This window comes from Hippocampus zosterae, chromosome 11 (genome assembly GCF_025434085.1).
Source record: "Hippocampus zosterae strain Florida chromosome 11, ASM2543408v3, whole genome shotgun sequence".
NCBI classification, from domain to species: Eukaryota; Metazoa; Chordata; class Actinopteri; order Syngnathiformes; family Syngnathidae; genus Hippocampus; species Hippocampus zosterae.
The window spans coordinates 405,643-430,414 of NC_067461.1; the positions used below are offsets into that span (position 1 = coordinate 405,643).

General features: G+C 48.6%; 1 protein-coding gene across 2 annotated transcripts; it reads right to left on the reverse strand.

Annotated features, from left to right (window-relative positions):
* Positions 1 to 845: 845 nt before the first annotated feature.
* On the reverse strand, positions 846 to 24,457 carry LOC127610289 (intersectin-1-like). 2 transcript variants are annotated; one of them, XM_052080237.1, is made up of 46 exons: positions 24,284 to 24,457; positions 21,396 to 21,551; positions 21,260 to 21,318; positions 21,043 to 21,135; positions 20,869 to 20,932; positions 20,591 to 20,751; positions 20,340 to 20,525; positions 20,025 to 20,100; positions 19,849 to 19,949; positions 19,693 to 19,756; positions 19,474 to 19,611; positions 19,180 to 19,274; positions 18,891 to 19,030; positions 18,668 to 18,790; positions 18,358 to 18,507; positions 18,074 to 18,214; positions 17,899 to 17,986; positions 17,649 to 17,788; positions 15,371 to 15,495; positions 14,926 to 15,200; positions 14,455 to 14,609; positions 14,102 to 14,116; positions 12,982 to 13,226; positions 12,403 to 12,667; positions 12,090 to 12,286; positions 11,746 to 11,825; positions 11,503 to 11,675; positions 11,341 to 11,386; positions 11,131 to 11,252; positions 10,662 to 10,785; positions 10,204 to 10,398; positions 6,116 to 6,237; positions 5,743 to 5,849; positions 5,558 to 5,659; positions 5,394 to 5,475; positions 4,388 to 4,486; positions 4,224 to 4,307; positions 4,061 to 4,144; positions 3,863 to 3,994; positions 3,698 to 3,778; positions 3,484 to 3,605; positions 3,315 to 3,397; positions 3,159 to 3,242; positions 3,016 to 3,080; positions 2,589 to 2,697; positions 846 to 2,501 (listed from the first exon to the last, which is right to left on the reverse strand). In XM_052080237.1, the coding sequence occupies exons 3-46, from the start codon at positions 21,285 to 21,287 to the stop codon at positions 2,353 to 2,355; spliced, it is 5,310 nt and encodes a 1,769-aa protein (XP_051936197.1). In that variant the 5' UTR covers positions 21,288 to 21,318; positions 21,396 to 21,551; positions 24,284 to 24,457; the 3' UTR covers positions 846 to 2,352. The 2 variants fall into 2 exon arrangements, with proteins under 2 accessions (XP_051936197.1, XP_051936198.1); XM_052080238.1 differs by lacking the exon at positions 14,102 to 14,116.
* Between the last annotated feature and the right edge of the window lie 315 nt (positions 24,458 to 24,772).

A 24,772-nucleotide genomic window follows, 5' to 3' on the forward strand; every position in this document is an offset into this window, starting at 1 on the left:
TATTAGATTAAAACGGAAGCGATAGTAATGTTTGAACAAGCGAAATGAATGGCCATCCCGAAATCAATTGACGTCATCAACGGAGGGACATTCTGGCCATTCTAAAACTCTGGCATATGGACTTGGAGGCAAAGAAAACATGACGTTTTCGACCTCGGGTGACATTTTTACGTCGGATAGATAGGCCCAAAGATAGGCCCAAAGATAGGCCCCAGGATAAAAGAAGAACGGTGGACGATTCGTAATTGTGACCACGACAGAGTCGTTGCTGTGACGGATTTGGCAACTCGCCTATAAAACAACAGCAAGCAGCAGTGCTGGATGTGGAAAAAAAATCTAAAGACTGCATATGAATGACAAATATAGCACAGCAATGCCGCAGAGTCGTGATGAGAAGACTAACGCGTCCAATATATATCTCCAACTCCACCTGCTGTTAAACGAGGGGACTAAAGGCTTGCTCTCATTTGTGAAAGATGAAAACAAGTTAATAACCATCATCGGCAAAACTTTTATAAACAAGAGTAAATTAATTAACTTCATGGTAAATGTCACTTATCTCGCGCTTTTCTATGTCGTGTACTCAAAGTGCTTTACACAGTTAGCTCATTCACCTCCTGATGGCACAGCATCAGGAGCAACTGAGGGTTCAGTATCTTTCTCAAAGACACGTCGACGTGGTCGCAATGCTCAGGGATTGAACCTCTGGGAAACGATCACTCCGCCATGCCGCCCCATGGGTAGAAAATGAAGAGAAAAAACCCAAACATGGTAACAAAACTGAATTCTCCTAATGCAAACGGTGTGAGCGTGTGGGTTGAATTACAACGCAAATAGACGACATGTTGGTCCAACTCAAGTTTCTTTTGAATTTTTTATTAACACTGAAACGACAAGGTACGTACATCTTCATCTAGACAGAGCGATGTCCATCTTCTATCGTCCATTAGCGGTCAGGTAATAACTCTGTCAGTTTGTTTTCTCAGCAGTATTTCTACAGCAGCCCGGAAGGCGGACAGTATGAGCGGCTCTTTAGCTTACTTTTAGTACAGTGTGAGGGGCTACGAGAGGGGGGCGAGAGGAAAATACAGAGTTAAGACATTTTCTCATTGTTAAGACACACAAAACTGGCTCATCCACGTCTGATTGGACAGTGGCTGGTCCGCTAAGTTGGTTGTTTACAGTGTGAGGGAAATGTAATACAGTACACAACATTCATGCATCCCATTTCTGTGTGTGCGAGTGCGTGTGTTTCATGCACGTCCCTCCCCAGTACACTCCGCACGACGAGCAGTCGGAACACGAATGCACGCCAGCTCTCTGGAGCTACCCAAGGACACGAGAGGTTGGATGTGTGGCGAATTGAAGCAACAGCAGCCCTTGCAAAAACAAAACTATTCACAAAGAAAAAAAAAATAGGGAAAAAATTGAAGGTACAGTGTGTAGAGTTTAGTGGTGAATTAATAGAATGCAACCACCGAAGCGTGTTGCTAAATTTGTCTCCTATGGGCTACGTAGCAGAAAGATGGCGGCAAAACATGGCAGCCGCCTGTAAGGGGAGGCGCGCCCTATTACGTATCATTACAGATGACTTCACCTACAATTAAGCAAAAAATAAGGATATGATAGAACACCTTTTTTGGGGGGATATTATTGACATTAATGTGGGTTTTTGAAATAATGAACATAGATTTTATTTTTACACACTGTCCCTTCAGTGTCATCAGTAAAAAATTGGAAAAATATGTATCATCCTCATAGAAAAACAACACAAGTTAATATCCTTAAGGATGACAAAAAAGTATAAAATAAGGGGAAAAAAAACCACAAAGTTATCCATCTTCATGGGTACAAAAATGATAAATACTCAACACTGGACTTCTAACGCTGCTAACTAATTAGTGCAGTTAGCATCTTCTGTTAAGCTTGGACACTGAAAACACACACACGCACGCACACACACACGCGCGCACACACACGAGATTGTCACTGGAATGGGCATCAGAGGGAAGAAACGTTTCAATCAAATGTCAGTTGGGATTAGCTGTTAGCAATGAGCTAACACTTTCGGAGATCAGCTTTTCTTCTGAAACCACCCCCCCCCCCAAAAAAGTCTTTACGTCACATTGTGGCATTCACATCAGTATTGACAGCCAAAATAACTTCTCGCTCGACGTGAAGTTTTGCAAGCGAGCTGCCTCGTGGTCCAACTTACCAGCTGACGATTCAACTTCTTCTATTCAGTCAATAAATAAGATTAGGAATAAAATCTCTGTCTCTTGCGTCTCCGAGCCAGACCTCGGTCCAGTTGTGTCCGGTCCTTCCTGATAATAGGCATCCAGATGCGCGCTTTCAGGGCTCCTCGAAGAGCTGGAGATCCAGCCTGACCACGATCTCGCCAGTGGGAACTTCGTGGAGCAGCAAACGCTTGGTGATTGGTCCCTTGGAGCCCTGGTCCTTCTTGATCTCGGCCAATCGGATCTCTGTCCTGCCCAAGAAGTCTGAATGGGGGTGGGGGGGGGAACACAGCGTTTGCCGTTTTGTATTGCGGGCGTCCGATCGGAAATTCGAATCGGCGGAGTACCGACCGTCTGGCGAGAACTGGTCCCGTTCAAAGACGGTCACGCAAAGGACGTCCTGCTCCAGGTCCTTGATGAAAAACTGGCAGTTGGAGTTCCACTTGGGATTCAGCGTGTCCTGCCACCAAACAAAACTCAACTCGGCAAAGAAGCAACGCCAAGAAGCCCTCTGCCAAAGCTCAAAGGGAAAACCTCATCGACTGAACCTCCAAAAGGAGCTCAAGTTTCATTCAAATCCAGGACTTTTTTAAAAATAGAAAATTAGTTCTGGACAACGATAAAATGAAGACAAAATTAAGAATGGGTAAAAATAAAAATATATATGTGCCAAAATCTGTTATCGTCGTGGGCTATGTAAAAAAAAAAAAAAGTAAATGAATTTCTCCTCCTGGGTCCGAAATGCTGAATCCAAACTAGCAGTTGCCCGGGCGGTTACCTGCAGAGTTTTGGTGATGTGGCACTGCGAGCCCATGGTGACCTCACAGTAAGGGTTGCTTTTTCCTGACGCACAAAACAAGCCCAGTCAACAGCACATCCTGCAAAAAAAAAAATCGCCGGCGGCCCCGTTTTTGTCGTTACCGTGCGAGCGACAGGGCTTGAGTTCGATTCCCTCCACGATGTTGACCATCAGCCGGCCGATTCCCGTCGCCCTCTGGGAACGCACTGAGCACACAAATCGTCAGCAGCCAGCTGACAAGCCACTCCCCCAACATTACAATCCAATCCGATCAATACCCAGATAGGCTTTTTCTCTCTTCTTCTTCTCCGTTTCGATGAAGAGTTCGGAAGCCGCCTTGATTTTCTGCACCCACGCTGTCCTGCGTGTGCCCACACACACACACACATAGCAGGTGAGCACGCTCCCACTTAACTTGCCCCGCCCAAAAATGCTGCGTTCGTTTACCGCTCGTTGATGCTCTCGGCCCTCAGGGTGTAAACTCTGTCGATGTGAGAGATGTGAAAGAGCGGCTCATCTCCCGACGGGTCCGTCGGCAGTTTCACCAGAACCTCGTTCAGGAAGATGGGCTGCACCGTGCACACACACACACACACACACACGTAGGAATGGTTACTCTTTATTACTCATGTGTGTGTGTGTGTGTTGTGCATGTTCTCACCGTCTTGTACATGCGGTACTGCAGGTGCGTTTTGGCCGAGAAGACTTTGTCGGACCCGGACGAGCCCAGGGGTTTGGTGACCTGCGGAGGGAGGGACAGGACAGGAAGTGGCGTTGAGTCAGAGCCAGAGTATTGAGGACTTTGGGGCGGCGGAGGGCGCGTCACCTGCGTCAGCAGCAGGAAGTCGTTAAAGAGGAAGCCGTAGAGCTCCTTGCTGCTTTTGGCTTTGAAGAGTTTGCCGCTGTGGAGGAACTTGCGGGGACCCAAACAGTTGGTCACCGAGTTGAACACCAGTTGCTGCAAAAAGGGTTTATTTTTGGCAGACTGACGTGGATGAAGACATGGACAAAAAATGTCGAGTACCTCGGACAGGCCTTCGCACTGAACGTGAGCTTGGATCCACTCCAGACGATCCGAGTTCTCCTTCTCCCTCACGCCTTCGTTCACCTACGCGGCAAAAAACGCAAGGAAGCTCAGGTTTTTTTTCCCCGCACAGAATCCCCCAAGTGACTCGAGCAGCTCTCACCTGTGAGCACAACTCCTCCGCCTTTTCCAGAGCAGCTTTTAGGTGATTGTGGTCCGGATGCGATTCGGGAGTGTTTTCCAGGATCTGTTGGCCAACCAAGAGCAGAAGAACAAGGAGTGACAGCGCCCTCTGTGTGTGTGTGTGTGTGTGTGTGTGTAGCGTACGTTCTTGATGATGAGCGGGTAGCGAGTGACCCTTTGCATGGGCTTGAGCAAGAAGCTGGAGAGCGGCATGCCCTTACAGCGAGGGTCCATGGCTAACCTCTGAAACAAACAAACAAACAAACAAACAAACGATTATATTGACTTGCATTCCTGAACATTAAATTTAGTGTGCAGTCAGATTCGTTTCAAGTTTTAAAAAAAAAAAATATATTTTTTTTTTCTTTTTTCTTTGAATAGTCATATTTTTCAGACATTTGTATTTATCTTGGTGGAAAAAAAGCATAACTTTCTGCAAAAAAAAAAAAAAAAGCTTCTGTTTTGGGGTTTTTGAACAAAAGTTGTTTTGTAAAATATAAAATACTAGTTGGTTCGCCGCCCTCCGAGCGGCTCATCAGCTAGTTCCTGCGGAAGGCTGGTGAGGTGGGCCTTCGGCCCACAAAAGTGTTGTTGCTTGGTTCAACTTTTTGTTCATCTTCATTGCTTATCGCGAAAATAAAGAGATGTTTAGCTCTACTAAATAACTAACAATTTCATTGCAATGCTTGTGGGTAGACAACATTTTTTCGCTAAGATGCCCGCGCGATCGTAGTGAGCCACTGCCTGAGCGGCGCAGTGAAGTAGGTACGTTTTGAAAAGGGACAGACGGAAGGACAGACAGCGTGCGGGACGACGCGCAATATATATATATATATAGATATAAATAAATATAATATAATTATATTAATTAATTAACTAATTATATTTATAATAATATAAAATAAAAAATACATTTTTAAAGAGAAAAGCCATAAATTGTACTTTTATACGAAAAATGGCCGATTTCTCCAGAGAATGAGAAATCAAAATTTTCCCAGACACAAGTCATACTCTTCATGTCATAACGTTGAAGAATAAAAATGTTTTTCTTTCTCCCAAGTTTTTTCTAAAAGTTGAACGACACTACTTCCCAAAACGATGCCTTGGTATTCTCGCAAACCAAGTTGTGCTCAAGACGTATCCGGATTACCTTGAGGAAGTCTTTGATTTCAGGGTTGTCGTCGGTTTTCTGCTGAATCAGGGTGGCGCCGTTCAATTGGCACGAGCAGAACCTGCGCGAATCGCCACCGGGGTGAGTACTCGTCACGTGAGCGCCGACACTGCGCCTGCGCAGGTGCGCGCGCGCACAATCACCTGATGTACGGCTGCATGTGCGGCAGCTGATTAGTCAGGATGTCGCCGATCATCTTGACGGGCATGCGGTCTCCTGACATCTTCTTCCTCACCCTCAGCGCTCTGCAGACAACCCCCACCCCCCCGCCCTGGTTACTTTTTAGGATGGGATTTTGTAAATGACACGACGACGACGACGATCTCACTTGAGCAGCTTGATGTTGCACATGATGAGCTCCTTCCAGTTGACGAAGATCATGGCCACCTCCTTCTCACTCAGCAGCTCGCACTCCAGCAAAGGCTTGTGGAAGATCTAAACGCAAACAATACTTTGCATCGACATTTTACTATGATCACCGTCTGTTTGTTTGTTTTTTGCAGAGGATAAAGAATATATGCCCGTGAGCGATGCAATGTGTTGCGGCACCGTTTGTGTTCCAATAAGTGCCATTTTGCGGTGGGCATTAGAACCCAGCAACTATACTTGTTACATCTATATACATAATTATAAATAAATGCATACACAGATCCAGACATATATATAAAGCGATAGCGATAGACAGATCCTCTTCTACCCACCTCGGTGACGAGTTGCAGGTCGTTGACGTAATTCTCCTCGGTGACGATGAGCTCGTGGATGTAGCCTTGACGTTTCCTCTCCATGGGACTCAGCATGTCCAGCAGGTGCAGATCAGCACACCCTAAAAACACAACAAGATGCACATCAGGCAAGATTCACAGTGTCAATCAAGCCAAAATAATGTTGGGATACATACCTGACATCAGAACACACTTTATTCAAAAGTACGTACAGTAAAAATTCATTCAAGTATAGTTGTTTGCTTGTCTGTGTGTGTGTATATCTATATATTTAATCAATGCTATTGATTAAATATATAACGTACATTTAAAGGGTACATCAATACATGACATGTTCAGTAAATAACATTTTCAGAGAGAAAAAAGGACCTTTTTTGGATTAAAAAATATAACTTTAACCAACCCCCCCCCCAAAAAAAATACTGTGAAGTTTTGGATTTTTTTTGTTTTTTAATTAGATTTGCTTGATGCCACGAGGTATGCAATGTCTCACTTGTCACCGTTTTTTTTCATGTTTGATGAAAGATGTGTGAGAGGAGGGAGCGCGAGCGAGTGCGTCTTTGAGCGTTTAATCGCCAGGATGCAGTCAGATGCGGCGCCTCCCACAAAGGCAGGAGTCATTCGCGTTGCGCTTACATTCATTCTGTACACGCCTGAAGAAAAAGCTCAGTGGCTACGGCCAGATTTTCACTGGTGCAACTGTAGCGCAAGAATTGCAAGCAGACTTGCATTTTGGCTCACGGGAGTTTATCATAGTTCCAAGTCAAAGACATTCAAAACCGGTCATCTTAAGCCACCATTCGGCGGGAAGCCCACCTAGGATGCCAGCAGATTCGGAACAACTCGACTGTTTGTTTAGATCTTTAAGAAAAAAGTTTTTAAAAAATCAGTTGATTCCATTAGTGAGGGTAAAGACTCAAAATCACAATACTGTCATCTGGATAACCAACAACAACAAAATATATGGCAATTGTACTACAGTGCTAGTCTGTTGCTATGGGCACAAAAACCAAGGGGGCTGTTGTGTTGCCAGGGTAACAAGGTTTTGCCCCGCCCCGACACTTTTATGCCACAGTTTCTCATGTCACGCGTATGAACAGATGTCAATTATAAGTTCATGTTGTGACAACACATGAAGAATTTGGGGTTTGTGATCTGTGACGAACGCTGATTAAATGTCATTAGGGTCTTAAAACGTTTTGCTGACAGGACATTTTGCAGGATTAAATTCAACAGTGCCATTAAAAGAATGCGGCTCAAATGCAAAGCGAATTTGTAAAATCCTGAAGGAAAAAAATAAGTCAAGTTAAAGGTTGTGCTGTCGTGTGCTGATTGGCAGTCAGTTTGTGCTGCTTAGAGAAAAAAGCAACTACCGTTTGTGTGTGTATTTCACACCGCAATTGTGAGTAAATGTCGCCAAGAGCATCACCATTTTTGTTTAGTAGGGGGCATGAGATTTTTTTTTTTTAAAGAGTGCTTTGACAAAGCATTGCTGTCCGACTCTAACACACACGGCATATAAAATAACCGATCATCTCTTTTATGACGCAATAAGAAACGAATGACTCGATCGTACCGTGTGTGCATGTTGAACTGACAAGCGTGTGATCGTCATAGCAACAGACAAGCCCATAGTAAAGACGTAAACAAAAACAACAGAACAGTCAATGCTTCATTAAATTGTTAAAAATGACCGTGGGTAAAAACAATGTGTGTGTGTGTGTGTGTGGTTAATATTCCCAAACTCTGTACCACGTTTGTGTGTGTTTTGAGTGTGTGCTTGCGCTCCTTGAAGGGGAGGAGTCTTTGGCTGTTACGTTCCACATTGGAGCGAGTCCTCCAACAGATAGTGGGTCTTTCTGTGAAGCTCTGGGGAGGGGTCGGGTTAGTCGGGGCAGTGGAGGTGGGAGGATGGGGGCGGGGAGGGTAGACGTATGAGTCACAGGGGTACAAATCTTCCCAGGGTAGAAGTATAAAAATGTTTTTGAAAAGGTAGCAAAGCGTGGATGTACAAAGGAAGATTAGGACCACACTGAAAAAAAAAATAAGCGGCTAAACCCTGGAAAAAAAGCCATATCATTATGAAAATAGCATGAGAGTTAAGTTATTTTGGGGGTGGAGGACATTTTATGGAGGAATACGTTGACATTTTTTTTTAGATGGAAAAAAATACTTTTTCTATATATTTTTTTGTTTTCTGGAAAATGTTGAGATGATATATTTATGGGTACATATGAAAAGTTATTTCAAAACAAAATTATCACATGACTTTGTGTTTTTCCCCCCAAAAAAGATTGGAAAATACTTTTTTCGTGCCGGAAAAAAACAACAACATATTCCCCCAAAAGTGTTTGAATTTTAAAAAAAGTATTTTAAAATTAAAAACAAGAGCTATAATACTAATAATAATTATATATATTTTTTTAGTACTAAAAGGTTTTAATTTCAGAATCAAATATGAGCTAAAAAAAAAAAAAAGGGGACAACTTTGCTCTCATGGTATTTCTTTTTTGCTGCTGTTGTTCAGTGTGGCTCTCTTCCTTCGGGACAGGGATGAGCTGAGCTGCTTCTAAAATGACACAGTCTCCCGTAAAGCCACAAAACGACCCACTATCCACTTCCCCACCGCACTGCGACTGAGGCGCGCACGCGAATACTGTCCCGGTCAAACACGTCAACGAGTCCAATCATCCTCGTGTCCTCTCTCCTCTGAGCCTCTTGCTAGAAAGCAAGATGGCGGCGATGCCAAGCCAGGCGCGCACGCGCCAACAGACAGATGCTTAACATTACAGTCAGTCTGGCTCGTCTGTCAGTTGGTCGGTCGGTTGGTCTCTGTCCGTCTGTCTGTCTGTCTATGGCTTCTATTGGTGGTGGAGCGTTGCCATTTCCGGGTCATGTGACCGCTCGTTGCTGTCCCATTGGTTGAGTGGCCTAGTGGGCGTGGCCTAGTGGGTCTCTTTGAGGGCTTTGAGGAGAGGGGGATTCTGGGGAATGATATGATCCTAGAGAGAGGACGACAACAACAACATCAACAAAAACAACAACAACAACAAGAACAACAACAAATTGAGTGCGAGGTGGGCGGAGCGCACGGCGACAGCACACGAGTAGAATATCTAGAGCGGACTTTTTTCTCCCTAAAATTCAATAGATCACTGGTTAATTGTGCCACTGGAAATAAAATACAAACTAAAAGCAATTTTACAGCTCACATTTGAACCGTTTTGTGCTGTAAATAGTTGGTGAATTAGGAAATGAGAATAAATTCTTATTTATTTATGTATTTATTTATTTTTCAATGGGGTAATAAACTATAATTTTTTTTTGACACAACAGCAAATTTAGATATTTTAAGTATATACACCTTACCACTTTTTACAACAATTTATTCTGTTTAAAATAGGCAGCTGTTCGTGCATTGTCACTGACATTTCATATCTTTAACTCCATCGATGAATTATTTGGTTCACTGTTGGAAAAAAAAAAAAATCAACCGTGGTACTTGAGGACAAAGGTGTGTCCTCCGCTAGCCTCAACAGCCAAGAAGATTTTAAGATGGCAATTCTTGGACTTTGCATAAATATGGCTTGATGATCTCCGACGTACTCACAATTGTACTGCGTATTTATTTGTATTAGTCAAAAGACACACATGTAATTAATGATACATGTGTGTGTGAGGATGTATGAGGGGAACGTGTTCACTCTAGAATTTCTACATCTATGATGGATGGATCATGCTGGGAAGAGTTGGGGGAGTTGATGGGGGACCCATGCCGGAAGAGAGAAAACACCCAATACTACCAAATAGAAACAAGCGTAAATACACAAACAGAGACACACACACACAGAGCATCCAAAGGCGGTGTGTGACTGAACTGGGGATGTTCTCTAAGAGGCCCAAAGGACGACGAGGTCACACGGTGAAAGAGAGGTGCAGTGTCTCCACACCACAAGCTGGGATGTGTGTGTGTGTGTGTGTGTGTGAGGGAGAGAGTGCATGTGTCCACGGCAAGGACGTTTGGAGTCGTTTGTTTTTTTTGGTTTTGTGCAAGCGCGAGTACTCACACTGTGTGCTGGGGTCCGTGTCGGTGGTGAGCTTGACGTAGTTGCTGGGAAAGAGCCCCTCGCGACCGTTCAGCTCCCCTTTCCACCAATCGCAGTCGTCCTTGTTGAGCACGGTGATCACCTGGCCCTTCTGGAAGGCCAGCTCGTCGTCGTTCTGCGCCACGTAGTCGTACATGCCAATCACCTGGCACACGGCTTCCGCAAGCACCAAAATTGGGAGTGAGTCACACATACAAGTGTGTATTCTATCGATTAATCAGATGCAAACGTATTCTGCGTTATTTAACAGTAATGCGCATGTGAGGTGAAGTATTATTTTTGTCGACTTGGGCTCGCCATTCTAACGTTCTACTGTAGTATCTGTGACTTTAAGGGTGTTAAAGCTTTAAAAGGCGGGGCTTGGCCTTGTGAGTGACGTGGGTGTCAGCAAATGAGAGACCGTGTGTGTGCGTGTATACCAGTGTTGGCGGGGACCAGTTTTGGCGGCGTGGGCTCGGTGGGCGTGGTCTTGCTGGTGCTGGGGCTGAGCAGCTTGACGTAATTGGCCGGAAACCATCCGATTTGCCGCTTTTTCCCCCGTGCCTGGAGCGCAGAATGTCAGGCGGCCGATGAGGAACGGCGAAGGCAACCTAGCAAGGTGCTCCCCGCCCCCCTATCAAATCTCACGAGCATGATTGCAACACGTGCAAGGCGGCGGGTGCAACTGAAACGCATCAATTCATCCGTCCACAGACCATTGAAATCTCGCCGAGTCCTAGGTTGTCGAGCTTCCCTGTAGTTCAGCTCCAGTGTGAACTAAACAAGGACTTGAGACTTCGTTCTACGCTATCCCGTCGGGTTAAATCGCACCTAGCGTGCAAATAGTCTTTGAAATTGTAGGCTGTATTACTGCGGCGTCTCTTTGCTTTCCATGTGCCGTTTTTGTACCTGAAGCTCGCCCTCCCACCAGCCGCCTGGGTTCTTCTTCCGGATGAGGATCAACTGGCCTGGCGCTAACGTTAGCTGTTCCGCTCCTGTTGCGCAGTAGGGGGCGATCACCTGGGCGATCTCTGATGAAGAGACGGTGGAAAAAGAAAGGAGATCACAAAGTGGTCAGATCTCATGAACAGCATCAAATGCCAGAAAGAAAAAGATCACCTGGTTTCTTGCCAAGGCTTCCCGTTTTTCCTGCCGCTCCCAAAGACTGGAGACAGACAAAAAGAACGAAAGAAAAAAAAGAAACCATCGATGATTCCGAGTCACATGCTGCTTCACCAAAACACGATCAGCTGATCCCGTGCAGCAGTCCTTTTCCTTCACCTCTGACGAGGCATCTCGCGGCTTGACGTAGTTGGAGGGGAAGACCCCGGTCTTGCCCGCCACCGTGCCGGTCCACCAGTCGCCTTCCTTCCTGGACACCACCACGACGTCTCCTTGCTGGAAACTCAGATCGCCCTGCTCGCTGCTCTCATACGTGTACATGGCCACGTACTCTACGCAAAGGCACAGGCGAGAACACGAGCGAGTGGCACGCGTGCGCGGAATGGGGAAAGTCTGGCTTACCTTCTCCTGACTCGGTGGGCTTGCACGGGGCGGGCGAAGGGCGCTTTCCGTTTGGGGGGCTCTCTGACACCACACATTCACTGGACGGCAAAGGAGGGGAAAGGAGCACCGATGGCTGAAAAGTGACTGTCGAATTGTCGGTTTCGGGACTGGCTTGGCGTCAAGCACGTGTGAAATGAAGCAACCTTTTGCTGTCTAGTTTTCAAAACGAAATCTGTTGCCGCTGGCGATGTCACACTTTGACAATTGACGTAACCCCGCCCCCTAGGCTACAGACAGCTACCTGTCTGTTGCGCGCACTCATTAACCAGTGACATCCGATAGCTTGGTGAAGAAGTGCGTACCTTGCGTTTTTGCCACGTGCCGAGGAAACGACCGGGACTGCGATCGGGGGTGCCGTCGGAGCTGCCACGGCGAGCGCAAGCGGGGGCGGCGCGGTGGCAGAGATGAGCTTCACGTAGCTTTTGGGGAACCATCCTCTCTGTCCGCTCTGGAGCTCTCCCAGCCACCACATGTCCTGCTGCTCCAGCACCGTTATGATCTAGGACGCAATGATATGCCATGTAAAAAATAAAAAAAAAAAGAAAAAAAAAAGTGGGCGGAACAATAAAAATAAGGAATTAAATAAGAAAAAAAAAACGTTGAGGTGATGGTGACCTCATTTTTGTTGAAGTTGAGGTGGTTGTCCTTCTTGGCTCTCCAGGGGTACAAGGCCTGAGCCTGCAGACCCTCCACCTTCTCCCCCTGGCCAAGGACGGGAGACGGCGAGGAGCCCGTGGTCATGGTGGCCGGCGTGAAGGCCGAGCGCTGCCGCAGCTGAGCCGACGGGACGCTGACGGACGGATTCTGAGCGGCGGAGGAGGAGGTGGGCCACGCGTCCCATCCCTCGCTATCCATTTGGCTGCTCATGTTTGATGGCCAGCTGCAAATGTTCACAATGTCACATGCGGTCCATCTCGAAAACAGTTTCAGATTGTTTCTAAGATTGCAATTGCGGATTAAGAATTTGGCAGAATCATCTACCCGTGTTTACGCTTTTACTTGATGTGAACTGTTTTGTTAAGCGCTTTGTTCCAGCTGCCGCTCTTGTGAAAGCGCTCTATAAATTAGCATGTATTGTATATTATTTGTGTATGTATATATATATATGTCAGAAAGTGTTTTGGGGGAGGGATGGATAAATGATTTCGACGGTAATGCGGGTATGTGGGGAGCAAAGCATGAACTGTAACTCACGTGGTGCTAAAGTCGGCCCAGTTACTGTTGGCGGACGACGCGGATGATGAGGTCTGCCCGGGCGCGGGAGGCGGCGTGTCGTCGGGCTGCTGGGCCGAAGTCGGCGTAGCGGAGGCGGGCGCCCGCAGGCTGACGGGCGCTTCGCTGTCCGGTATCCGTTCTGCGTAATTGGCCGGAAACCAGCCGGTTCGTCCCCTCAGCTCTCCGCCCAGCCAACCGGGCTCACCCGTCTGAGACTCGTCCACCTGTCGGGACACAAAAGACGGTGAGGTGCAAACTGAATCCGGAGGTCTGGTCACGTACCAGCCGGGACACGGTGGATCAATGTTTCTTTTTCAAAAGGTGTCATGTGCAGAAAAGGAAGAGACGCAAAATAGTTCTGTATGGTAACGCCAGTCTCAACAGTGCAGCAATATACATGCTTGAATATGATCATGTGAATGATTTTGGGGGGGGGGGGGTGTAATGCCGTCAGGGATGTGAAATGGTACGAGTCTAAATGGTAGACTAATTGGTAGCTCCCTCAGCCAGAGACTGTTACACCCGCGCTGCAAGAAGGAGAGATACCGACGCTCGTTCCTACCGACTGCTGTCAGGCTGATGAATAAAAAATAACAATCATAATAATAATAATAATTTTTATCCATTTGTGTTCATATTGTATTTAATTGAAATATGTTTGTTGTTTTTTTTCTCTTTCTCCTTTCTTCTTTCTACATGCATTCTTGCTGCTGGAGGCTGTAAATTTCCCCATTGTGGGACGAATAAAGGTTATCTTATCTTATCTTAAATATTGGCCTACATCTACACTGTACTGTAAATGGATGAATAATGAATTTCGCAACCTGTGCATATTAATTCACATTTCTTACATGCGGCGACGTACTTCTAAGATGCAGATTGCATTTCGCTGCCTCGCACTGTGACAATCTATGGAAAGTACCACAGAGCCAATTCCAATGAAGTCGGGACGCCGTGCTCGACACAAATAAAATACAAGCTAACCGAGCCGGTAGGAGGCATTCGAATGTGGGGGTGGACAAACGTGAGTGAGAATGAGCTCACGAGGTCGCCAACACTGGGCCAGACCAGGCCGGGCGGGGCGGGGCGGGGCACTTACCCATTCCCCCTTCACCTTCAGTTTGCACAGTAAGGAAGAGAGCAAAGCGTTATACACAAACGTGACTTGGAATGTCCCGTATTTGCAGCTGTCCCAACTGTAATCGACATTTATTTGACACGATGGCATCAACGGTCTTTCTACTAGTTTGTCACGTCCTTGTTTATGATGATACTAGTTTAGCCTGTACTACCGCAGACACATTTCTTCATACTTGGCCAAGAAAGACGATTCTGATTTTATCTGACAATTACAGTGATCAAAAAGATCATACCCAATTTTATTGGTACAGCATTTCATTGATGGGGGGGGGGGGGGGGGGGGGGGTGCCGAGTTGCGTGCATATTTCGTACCATGATGACGTCGCCGGGGGTGATGCTGATCTCATCGTGACTGCGAGCGTCAAACGGGTAGAGCGCTCTGTAGTAGACCACCTTCGGCGCCCGCTGCTGCTCGAAGCCGCTGCCTGCCGCCTTCTGCTCAAAGAGGTTCGCCACGGGAGTCTTTTCTGCCGTTCAAAGAAAAAAAAAAACGACCGACTCGCCTAAGTCAAATAACGTGTGCAAGTCTAACATCCGTCTCAAGTCTTAACCTTCAAGTTCCGAGTTATTGTGTCAAAGGTCAAGGCATGACTCGGGTCAAGCAAGTCAAAAGTCAAGTAGGACCGTCAAACGGAGGTTCCGGTCAAAGTCAGGTCACGTCTCACACAGGTTTCAGGGCAAGCAATTTCCAAGTCCGATAATTGGCGACTAAACTACGGCGGCGTCTCGGTTTACAGGTGGAATTTGCTCCGCGCAGAATGTCCAACGTCGCTTTCAACCGACCTGACGAAGCCCAGGGATCGCTGGGCTGGCTGAAGAGCTTATTGAGTTTCTCCTGCGCGTCCTTCTTTCCCCGGGCGTCCTCATCCTTCTCCTCCAAGGACGCGGCGGTCTTGCGGCCCTCCGCGTCCTCCCCCGGGCCTCGGCTTTTCCTCTCCTCTTCCTCCTGGGTCACTCGGTTGAGCCAGCTGTGCGAGGCGGAAGCGGGGCTCGGCGCCTTCAGGGAGGAACTTCCTGCGTCGTCGTTACTCCAAGCCAGAGATTTGTCTGAGGACACCCTGAAGTACAGAAGGTGACTTTTTCGTGGCTAGGATATAAACATGGCAAGATCCCCTGGATATGCGGTTCACAAATTAGCATTTTTATCTGTGAAAACGCTTCTCATTTAATGTCTCATTTAAAACACTTGCTAAGTACTTGGCACTCCTCTGCGGTTTTGGAGCCCTACCTGTTTTCTTGCAGCTCGGCAGACTCCCTGTCAATCGGCGTGCGCGCGTGCCTCATCGAGTGTGCCTCGCCTTCCAGTTCCTTCTGCTTCTGCCTCTGCTGCCGGCTGTGGATCTCTCTCAGCTCCTGCGAGGCGACACGGGGGATATAGGAACACAGTGCGGTGAGGAGGGAGTGGGATCGGATTGGCTGGTTGCCGCGGGTTACCGCTGACAACAACAGCAGCAGCAGCGGCGACGGCGGCGGCAGCAACAGCAAATATGGATTAGTTCAGGGACCCGTGTGCAGTTATAAAAACCAACTGTGCCATTCGAAACGTCATCTGTCAATCAGGCAGACTAAACTTGATTAGACCGAGGAGATCATGGTTTCAACTCCTCCCGCAACGGAAAGTGAGGGACACACTGTGCCATGCATGCATTTCTGAATACAGCGGACTCCTGCGATGTCCCCCTCAGTCAAACGTCCGCGCCGGAAAAGCAGAAGGCTGTTTTTGCTCAGCCGATCCCAAATGCACCAGCAGCCGCGTTACATTTGTCATTGAACATCAGTGGGAGAGGATGGCGACGTTAGCGGCCCCCGCCCTGTTTACTGTGGCCTGTTTTTAGTCCTTGAAGATGTTTGCAAGCACTTTGAAATGCTATTCAAGCATCGGTGGTGGAAATTTGCCCTTTCACTTGGCAAACAGCGAACGGCCGCTGTACACTTGACAAGCGCACACTGAAGCACATTCAAATTCCCCCCTGCTTTGACTCTACACTGACGCACGTAGCACCGCGAGGACTATAACCTCTTTAAACACTTCACGACTGCTTGCGCCACAAATGAAACCAGAGGACACGGAGATGTGAATAGGCAAAGAGGTGGAAGAGGGAAGATGAAGCAAAGAGGTGAGGAAGGGGGTGAAATGAAAATGGCGGGAAGGGCGGATGTGACGCTAAAATCATGTACAAATCACAACTTTTGTGATGTTGAAGCCACGTGTTGCCCCCCCCCCCCCCCTGCCTGAGCGCATGTCGTCCCCTGAGCACGCAACAAACACACAGCACACCAGGGTCAGTGCATGCACGTCAAGCTTGAGCGAAGACGACAAAGCCAAAGCAACCTGGGCCGGTATGCTTTGATGCTACTGCTCTGCTTTTCTATGGATATGACCACATTTCTCATATTATCTGATGAACACCGTGGACCAAATAGTGGCAAAATGCAGTGTTTTTTTTTTTGGAGGCTACCATAACATGACTGAGCATTGAGAGCCTGTGAAAAGTTATTTCACAAAGACTTAAAGGGGACATATGATGGAAAACCTATGGAAATTAATTTTCGAGAAACAAACTAACCGCATCTAATTTACACGCCTTGGCAGCTAGTCTGGTCGAAGATTTCCCATTTGCAAGGCATCATGTTGAAGGCAAAAGTTCGTTAAAGTGTGGTACCTTTTTCAAATAACTGTTTATTTTTAATAATTTGACGGGTTTTTTTTTAATCCTCGGCAATCAGGCGGCATCCCCAGTCGCAGTACCACCCCAGTCCAGCAGTGGCAGTGTTCTCTACCTGTCTCCCTCTCTGCTTGTCGTCAAGCTGTCGTCGCAGGGCTTCTATCCTGGCACAGTGGCTGGCATAGAACTCACACAGAGACTGGTGTGGGCAATGGAGCAAAAAAAAGGGGGGGGACAGTGTGGAAGGGGGGGGGGGAAATAAATAAAGGAGTAGAAAACAGAAGGAAGTGTTCATTGTGCAATCCTCGCTCAAGGTTGACCGAGCGGGCGGGTTAGGAGGCCGCAGAAGAGCAATGTAGCAATGCGTTGAGTTTGAGGGGGAGTCAAAAGGAAGATGGAAGGGAGGCGGGTCAAAGGTCATCCTCTTTACTCCACCGCATAATGAGTGCTGCTGTGAAGGTTTACGAGCAACATGTATCCGCATCTACGTGACTAGCCACCTTTGATGCTTCTTTAAAGTGGAGTCCAATCCGTTTGCAGCAACGCTGTCCTTTCCCATGTTTGAAAGGCAGCGTCTTTTCATCTGGGCCTGACCCAAGGAGCTTTTGCACAAAAGTGGAGGAAAATGGGGGAAGGGGGGGTGAGGAGGGTTGACCCTGCAAAGAGGCTCGATGTGGTGAGATGTTTTGCTTTTGCTGCAGATTTGGACAAACGCGCCAGACCGCGCATGTAGTGTACACGGTTTTCTGCGTTTGATTGAATCGAGAGACAGGCAACCGCGGTTGACGCACACACCGACGGGCAGATGTCAACCCAGAGTAGTTGAGTCCTGGCGTCTACCTTCAGCTGAGTGTTGAACGCGTCGATCTCCAGCAGCTTGGCCCGGGTTTCCCTCTCCACCGTGTCCAACTGCTCTCTGAGCTGCTGTCTGCTGGACTCCTTCTGGTCCACGGCTTTCTGCAGCGATGAAAGACTGTCGCCTGCACGCAAGTTAGTGGAGGTCAGACGAGAAGAAATTGCTTCGGCCACACACAAGAAGGTTTCCAGACAGCTAAATAGTGCACGGCCATTTTTTTTTTTAACTACTCACGGTGCAGGCTGTTCTGTTGAACCTGTTTGAGCTGGTCGTTGAGACTCTGCTTGTCGGGAATGAGACTCCCGAGCCAGTGCTGGGAGTCCTGCAGTGACATCATCAAGTGTTGAAATGGACGGCGCCACGCCGTGATGAAGACAAAGAGCTGCGCGCCGGCGGTTTCGGCGCCCACCTGCAGCTGCTGCTGCAACAGCGTGATCTCGGCGATGCGGCTCTCCCGGGCCTGGTTGGTCTGCTCCACCTCCCTGCGCTGAGCCGACAGACGGAAGCGCACGTCCTTCAGCTTGCCCTCCAACTGGCTCTTCTTGTCGTTCTGCGGCGCGGAAGCAAGCAACTCATTGCATTCATCTCATCCAAAAGTCATTGGGCTAAAGAAAACACACAATTAGCTGCTCGGCTCCTTCCCGATGATGAGTTTCTGCATCATCTCCGGCTTGTTGTGTGGTGTTGGATTACCAGGGCCTCCAGTTCAAACTCCAGGGTCTTCTTGCGGGCTTTGAGCAGAACGATGCTCTCCTGCTCTCGGTTCCTCTGAGTGAGAAGCTCCTGGCGCCGCTGCCGCTCCCACTCCAGCTGCCTCTGCCGCTCCAGCTCGCGCTTAGCAGCCTGGACCACACGTGGGCGATACATTAAGGAGGCCATTGCGGTCGACCTTCTTGTGCCGGCAGAGGAATCGTTTATGGAGTGTATGACGCGGATGAAGATGAGTACCATCTTGGATCTGGATTTTGAAGCAAATAACACGGCCGCCGCATTTCCATCTTACCTCTCTCCTCTCGATTTCTTTGCGTCTCTCCTCTTCTCGCTGCCTCTCCAGCTCCCTCTGCCTCTCAAGCTGCTTCTCCAACTCCTGCTGTCGCCTCCTCTCTTGCTCCAGCCTCTCGCGCTCCTGACGCGCAAAGAGTGACAAGAAAGTCGGCTCTTATTCGCTCCGGCACCTTTTGGCTACCCTCGCTTGCGATCCCTTTCTGCGGTTTGCGCTGAGCGACCTTCCTCTCCTGCTCTTCTCTCTCCAGCGCCGCCAGCCTCTCCTGTTCTTTCCTCTGCTGCTCCTGCAGGGCCTGACGCCGCTTCTCCAGCTCCAGGTTCCCGCGCTCAAAGTTCTCCCGCTTCTTATCCTCGAACGTGACTGCAGGGGGCAGAGTAACGACAACGAAACGGTCAGGTGACAATACAAAGGCGTCTTTTTGAGGATCGAGAGAGTCAGAAAAAAGGAAGTCGGTGGCATTATGTTTAAAAAAAAATAACGGTCGCCATCAGTGGAGTACATTTGCCCACCTGGAAGTTTCTTGTCCTGGTTGCTCTCCACCTCCTCCTCGAGCTCCTCGGGGACGCTCTTCTGGTCCGACTGCACGCTGTCGCTTCGCACGCGCCTGCGACAGGCAGAAGACAAACGGCCTTTCGTCCATGTCGACACGCAGCAATAGTCGAGCCGATTTAAGATCGTGGCAGGAACAAGGAAAAGAGTCCAGCGGTGCGCAAGGCCGATGTCGCAGTCGTTGTCAAACTAAAGCAATGACTCCATTCGACCTTCGGGCCAATTAAAAGGTCCAATGTGATTCTGACCATCACCTGAAAGTCGGGGGGATGTAATCTGGCGGCAGCACGGGGGGCAGAGGCAGGCCGGACATGGCCATGTCTATGAGGTGCATGGCCAAGATGAACTCCTCCGCCGTCAGCTTCCCATCTTGGTCGATATCCGACAGGCTCCTGTTCCAGAGAAGACATTTGACGCGCCGGTTATGAGCGGGCCCGAGTTTGAAACGAGGCGACGAAATTTCAAGTAGTGACCATATGGAGGCCAGCTGGCCCTGAGGAAGACTGGACTGCATGAGGATGGTGCGCGCCTGCGGACCTGCGCAAAAAAAGCAAAGGGCCAGATGCCAATCAATGAATGTGCTCCAGGCGCATACGAAGGACGAAGTTTGTCGGCGCCGCAGAGCGCACCCGTCAGGTGGCCGCTCATCATCTTGTCGTGGGAGTTGAACAGCTGCCTGTATTTGAGCCTCGACGACTGAGGGACGGCCCAGTCGACGGGGGGCTGAGCGCTGCCGAGACAAACCCATCAGGATTGGATCAATCGGAAGGGAATCGGAAGGGTTCAGACATTCGCGGCGACCTACCCGCCGGCATCGAACGACGGACCCTTTTGCAATTTGGTGCCGGAACGGTTGAAGGAGGCCTTGTTGATTGAAGAAGCTGCAAAAAGGGAGGCACGCTTTGGATCGATGGACTTGGCGACTTGGTGAAGGAGCTCGCAGTGGTGGCAAGCGGAAATTGCACCACGTTTTGTTTTGACAAGCAAAATGATAGCAGACAATGATTTGATCTGACTGATGGAAAAGTTTTAGGGGGGGGGGGGGGGGGGGGGACTGTCGAGAACGACATCAGTCCGTCTAAAATATAAAGACGATGCGTCCATTAAGCGCAAATATTACCTGGGTGGGAGAAGCTTGAAATGGGTTGCATCAAGCCCGTGGTAGGAGCCCCGTTGGCCATGGGGGGCGGGAGGGGAGGCGGCGGCCCCGAGACCATAGGCGGCGACACCCCGACGGGTAAGGGAGGGAGCGGCAGAGGGGGCACCCCCGGCAGAGCGCTGGCCATGGGCGCCATGGCGGGCATACCTGGAGAAGCACGGAGCCGGCGCATCTAGCATGTGGCATCGACGTAAGAGACGGAAGAGCCTTACCGAAGCCGGGCTGGGGGGGTAGAGACAGCGGGGGCTGTTTCATACTGGGGGGCAACGCGGGAGGAAGGGGGTGGCCCTGGAGCTTGAGCTTGATCAGCTTCATGGCGATGGAGAACTCGTGGATGTCCATGCGGCCGTCACTGTTCATGTCGGCCAAGGCCCTGAGAGAAGAACGACCAAGTTCAAATATACGCACATTTCAAAACACATACACGCAAAAAAGAGAATAAAGTGGCCGGTAACCCAACAATCTCGTCAGAGTCTCTGAGCTGACTCACCAGATTTGGGCCAGGATGGGTGGTGGCAGTCCAGACTGCAAGAAGAAGTTCCTGGCCTGATCCCCTGAAAATGTCCACAAACACACACACACACAGGAAGTGAGCACACGCAATAGACGACCTTGACGCAGACGTGCAACTGAAGGCGCGTGGCTTCAGAACATCAAGTATTACCCGTGATGTAGCCACCCGCCGTGGGAGAGAGGCTGTGAAACTGTTGGTCATGTTTGGCTCTCTCATCCACCGAGATCAAGAACACGTCCGGACCTGAGAAACACGCACGCACGCACAAAGGGCAGCCATGATGCGGAGCAACGGCAGAGAAAAGGGGAAGGTATTGAGGAGAATGCGCTAGTCATCACTTCCTGTGGCGAGGATTACGTTGGCTGACCTGCGAAAGTGGCGGGGAACTGTGCCATAGTTCACTGCGGCTATCTTCAGAAAGACCACCTGTACAAATAGCAAAAGAAAGACATTTCAAGCCACGCCTCTTTTGGCATCGCCCATCACGTCGCCGTCCGACTCGCCTGACTTATGCGCGGGCGGCGTGGGCTCCTTTCCTGCTCAGTGAACGCGTGGACGTGATTGCTGTACGTGCCCTGCGACCGGCTGGCGACCAGTTCGGGGGGTTGTCCGCCTTCCGCCCAAAGTCAGCTGGGATAGGCTCCAGCACCCCCGCCAACCTGTTCGGGACAAGCGGTGTCGAAAAAGGAGATGACGCGAGACGCGTCTTTCGGCCAATCGACGCTATTGCGCAACATCCGACTCGCACGCATTTTGCTTGATTGCGCATGAAGACCGGAGGTCCGCGGGCCACGTGCAGCCCGCCCTGCTCTTGAATCTGGCGCCCTGCGTATTCACCTTTTTTTTTTACCTCATGGAAGAATGATGTAGACCGTTCATCTAGGTTAAAAAAAAATACAAATATGTGACCCTTGAGTAAAAAGACTGTGTCCCACTAAGATAAAGGATATCTCATCTTATCTTATCTTAAAATGATTTTTTAAATGCAGCCCGCGCCTTAGCAAGCCAATGACACAACCTTGTGCATGTGTGTGTGTGTGTGTGTGTGTGTGTGTGTCATCATAACTCTGGCACGAGTCGATATGTTAATCAGATCCAGACCCCTCGCACCCCACTCCAAAAAATCAGCAGAGGCCGCAATAACTTGAAGCAAAGCCACCGCAGCTGTACACGAGCGGCGTGCCAGTCAAAACAAGAGAAACGTCAACCGGAAATGCTCAGAATGTCAAGAAAGCAACGGCGTTGCTCTTCTTCGGCCGACGGGGTGGTGGTGGTGGGGGGGGGGGGGGTGAGACTGGGCGACGGGCTTTCTAATCAGAGCTGGAGGACAAAGTAACCCCCTTTAAGTGGGTCAGTGAGACAAAAGATAAATCCACACACGATTACAGTTGCGAGAATGAGCAGCAGCAAAGAGGGGGGGGGGCTACAGCAGAAGGTTTTCTGTTCTCAGGCTTTTAAATGAATGCTCACATTGTAGCGGTGGCGAAAAACACACCGGAAAAGGAGCCAGTGCATAAAGCACAACAACAAATAAAAACATTCACCCAAACATTTTAGCCCAATCACACACAGCTGGAACTCTGTCAAGTATGTGCAAATTAGAAATCAAGACAAGTTAGACGACAGTCCATTCAACGTGCATTAAACTTTGAAGCTCGTCCTTGTGGCGACACTGTGGCCTTAACATGGAGTGCATTTCAAAATGGAACCAAGAACTCCAGCACACATGCAGAGTTGCACTCTGAAAGCATCTCTTCAAACAGAATGAAATACTTGTCAACATGGTTTACTCTTCTCCGGCATCAAGCATTTTTTTTTTTTTTATGGAAAAGGAAGGGCAATCGGATGAGTAAAGTTCGGAAAAGGCACGTCGCTTAAGAAAAGTAAAATCAACACTCGCTCTCAAAGAGGTACGCATGTGAACCCCCCCCCAAATTCCTGAATGACTCAGCGGGAACAAAGGCATTTTTTTAGCACTGTCACATCAGTGGAGTACCAAGGTGACGTTGTCAAGCTTTGGATTGGATTAAACTCTATTGTCAAATGTACTGTATGTGAATTTCTTCCCTCTCAACAACAATTCAAAAAGATCCTCAAGTGAATTGAAACTGCAATATTTGCCAGGAAAATCGCAATTCAATCTTCCTAAAACGATTGAGCGGTGTGCTCGCTTGGCTACAATTAAGGTTTGGGATATACTAGGTCCTGGCGAATGCGAGCCACCTCCCGCATATGTGTTGACAGCATAGAAACTCTCCACACACCACAATGCCACTCGGAACACACATTGACACTCACGTCTCACTTTGCCCCCCCCACCAGTGACACATGGCAACACATTCCTATCACACTGCTGTCAAGTGATGAGGTCATCCACATGGGTCCGACCTCCATTTCCCTCCTCCGCCTTAATGTATCACCACTCGCGATTGCAGCATTTCATCACCGAGTCCACCAAATACACGTCAATTAATGTAGCATCCCAAGAGACAAAAATACCTCCCGGCCGCACGTCAACATCTCAGCGCAATGAGGATACTGTGACCTAACACTGCAGCAGCTGTGCTAAACTTTTTCTTTTTAGTTTAAACTCTGTACATGCGTGGAAACAATCTTCTGCATGCATTGTAATAAATTCGATTTTAATCTGCGTTTTAGATGCTGTACATTTCTTGCGTGTTTCATGGAGTGATTCTTTCTTGTTTTGTTGAGATGTCTGCACAACATGCACAAGCATGACCTGGAAGCCCAAAACATGACATTTTTTTAAAGCTTCAGTCGTTACCATGGGAACTGCTTCACACTGTCCAATCGAGAAGGCTGAAGTTTGACTCTTTCCCTGATGCAGACAGGTTTTGTGACGGACGGATGGACATGAAGTCTGCATTTCACGTGACATCTCGACACACAAGTGCATTTTCCGACGCAACGATTTCAAGGGATCGTCACCTTAAAGTAGCATCCAGCTAAGGCTGAAGCAACCCGGAGCTAATGGGAAATCATTAGTCATTCGTTATTATTCACCGTTATCTGGATGACTCATCACCGTGTGAGTCTTAGTTAACCAAAAGAGGTTGCGTGAGTTTGGCCACAAATGCAAATTGGCGTGAAATCAACGACAAGCGGTGCAAGATGCAGCGATTTCACGTTAGCATAGCGGCGGCTAGCACTTTGGCTACCCGGGGAACGCGGCTCAACATCTGTCCTCGAGTCATCCCGCTGAACACAATTACACGTCGGCGACCTTACACTTTGTCCGGGCACGGCGAGCCCACGAGCGCCGGAACTTATGGAAGACATTAACGCGGCTAGCATTGAAGCTAAAGCAAAGCTAACGTCAGCCCGCTCAGGGAACATTCGTTCGCATCACATCCGAAACAAGTCCGCTTACCTCATTGTAACGCTACCATGCTGAAATGCCGCATAAAGTCGATCCTTCGGTCAACCTGATGACGTAGGCGCCACCGAATTGTGTTGTTTTACGATCAAAACCCCCCTTCGTTCGGTCCTGTGATTCCCTGACCGGTGCTGCTGGTTCCGAAATCCCGTCTTAGTACGAGCGGGGACAGTTGGGAAAATGGGGTTGACGTCCGTGATGTATCGCGAGATTGAATCGGGATCAAAACTAAGAAGATGAAATCTCGCGATGGATTTACACGACGAGGCTCGATTAAAACGACATTACAGTACAGCCAACCCCGTTATTCGCGAGGGACAAGGGCAAGTCTGCGAAAAGCACAGTTCCGCGTCAAAGTGAAAAAAAAAACTTGTTGTCACTCAAACAATTCTTGAAGAAAAAAACGGGGATAAAGTACGTGAGTGTTTTCCATGAAAAACGGGATTCGGACCCCTGTTTTTAAGGAACTTAAACAGAGAAAAA

Excerpts from the sequence above, each read along its gene's own strand:
- LOC127610289 (XM_052080237.1), bottom strand. The coding sequence starts at position 21,287 with ATGGCACAGTTCCCCGCCACTTTCGCAG. Across the intron at positions 19,031-19,179 it reads CCAGGACAAGAAACTTCCAG|TCACGTTCGAGGATAAGAAG; the intron begins GTGGGCAAATGT and ends TGCCCCCTGCAG. Across the intron at positions 10,786-11,130 it reads GGTGGGAGGGCGAGCTTCAG|GCACGGGGGAAAAAGCGGCA; the intron begins GTACAAAAACGG and ends TCTGCGCTCCAG.